Source organism: Gekko japonicus, unplaced genomic scaffold (genome assembly GCF_001447785.1).
Source record: "Gekko japonicus isolate JY-2015 unplaced genomic scaffold, Gekko_japonicus_V1.1 scaffold1972, whole genome shotgun sequence".
Lineage (NCBI taxonomy): Eukaryota > Metazoa > Chordata > Lepidosauria > Squamata > Gekkonidae > Gekko > Gekko japonicus.
This window is the reverse complement of record NW_015159774.1, coordinates 167,101-169,040: the sequence shown is the minus strand read 5'-3', so window position 1 is coordinate 169,040 and position 1,940 is coordinate 167,101. Positions and strand designations below refer to the sequence as shown.

Genomic DNA, 1,940 nt, shown 5'->3' with positions numbered 1-1,940 from the left:
CGCGCTTCCGGGAAGGTTTGCTGGGGGGGCCTTGAGGCACTAGCGGGCTCTCAGCCTGACCTACCTCACAGGACTGTTGTGAGGATAGAATAGAGGAGGGGGAGAATGACGGGCGCCTCTTTGGGTTCCCCATCGGGGAGAAGCGCGAGGTATAAAGGAAGCAAAGAGGTAAAGAAGGGCTGTTGGTTTCCTTTAGAAACCAACCTCTTAAGATGCTGGGTTGGATGGGCCACCTCTCTGCTCCACCTGTGGGGGGAGGCGGGGGGGGGCTGATGCCCTCCTGATCAGTCACTGTAAGAGTCTGACTTTGTGTGTGTGTGTGTGAATTTGCTGTCAGGAGCCTTGTGCCAGAACGAGGCCGGTGCGGTTTGTGTGCCTGCTTCCCACCCGGCTAAATCTCCGCTCTCTCATTTTCCTCTCCTGCTTCCCCCCCCCCCGCAGCCGCGGAAAAGCCCCCTCCGAAGCCTCGTGGGAGGAAACCTAAGCCCGAGAGGCTTCCCAGCAGCTCCAGCAGCGACAGGTGAGCGTATGGAGGTGCCGCGTGGTTAACAGGGGAGCCGGAAGCCAGACGGAGTGGGGTGGAACAGTTGTTTCCCAGAGCAGGGACAAGTCTGCAGTAACTTGAGCTTGGCCTGTTGGCTGCACCGGGTCCTGTTTCAGGAGTGTTTGGTGCTTTTCCAAGACTCCCGCAGGGATCATTTTGTTCACCCTTCTCTCAGGGCACCTGCAGGCAATTCTTGCTTTCCTCAGGCAACTGAGGAATGGCCGCTTAGTGGCCTGAGTGGGAGAGCTTGTTGCCAGGAGGAGCTGGAACAAAGGAAAGAGAGACCTGTCTAGAGCCAACCTCAATTTACCCCTGTAGCATTCTCCTTGAAATCTCAGTGGAGTTGCATGAGTTTGGTGACCCTTGTGTCATACAGCCTCGTCAGGTACGGCAGCTATCTTGTTTGTTTTTCAAACGAAGGCAGGGAGACGTTTTTCCTCCTCCCTCTGCCATAATGCCAAAACCTGTGAGCCGCAAACAAAGTTAACGGGCAGTAGATTCAGGGCAGACCCAAAAAAGCATTTCTTAATTTGAAGTAACAAACTCTGGAACTCACTGCCACAGGATGTAGTCATGGCCGCTATTTTACTGGGCCTTTAAAAAGGAATTGGGGAAATTGATGGAGGATGGCTTTTCACCACCATGAGTAAATGGAACTTGCCTGATCAGAAACAGTCTATGTCAGAATACGAGTTGTGTCAACACAGGGAGACTTGGCCTCCCCTGCCTTGCTTGTAGAGTCTTTTAGGGGCATCTGGCTTGTCTCTGTGTTAGGGATGGGCACGAACCAAGCCACAAAGCAAAACTGATTATGAATTTTGCCCTGTTTCTGGATCTTGAACCATACTTCATGATGGGTATACCATCACAAACTTCCACAAACTTTTAAAGCAGTTTGTGGAAGTTCATGGATAGAGTAGAAAGCAGTGGTTTAAAGGGACTGTGAGCCCCTTTAAACCCCTGCTTTCTGTTTTCCACGGAAATCGCAAAAGCAGCTGGACAGCAAGGAGCAGCTTGCTCCCCACCGCTCAGCTGTTTTTCAGGCCTTCTGCAAACCCCGTTGAAAGGGACTGAGGACCCTTTCAATGAGGTTTGCGGAGCCATGAGCCACAAACTGTTTCGGTTCATCACCGAACCTCCCGATTCAGTTCAGTTCACGGGTTTGGCTATGAACCACGAACTGCCCATCCCTACTGTCAGGGGTCATTTTGTAGAAAAAAAGGTACAGGAGCTCATTAGCATAACTCATTAGCATAACTTATTTGCGTATGCCACACACCCTGACATCACCGGACGTGTGTCAGAAGGCAACACCCACCGCTCAGGCTCCACTGGACTGTTTTGGATTGCTAGCTACTGGGGGGGGGGGGCGTGCAGACTTGTCCTCACAGTGGAG

At 52.3% G+C, this 1,940-nt stretch overlaps 1 protein-coding gene across 2 annotated transcripts in view; it reads left to right on the top strand.

Annotated features, from left to right (window-relative positions):
* LOC107106596 (hepatoma-derived growth factor-related protein 2) overlaps positions 1-1,940 on the top strand; it is a 59,977-nt gene that overhangs the window by 32,944 nt on the left and 25,093 nt on the right. For both annotated transcript variants that reach the window (XM_015406785.1, XM_015406778.1), the window contains exon 8: positions 442-520. In XM_015406785.1, coding sequence (XP_015262271.1) covers positions 442-520 — 79 coding nt within the window. The remainder of the gene's footprint in view (positions 1-441; positions 521-1,940) is intronic.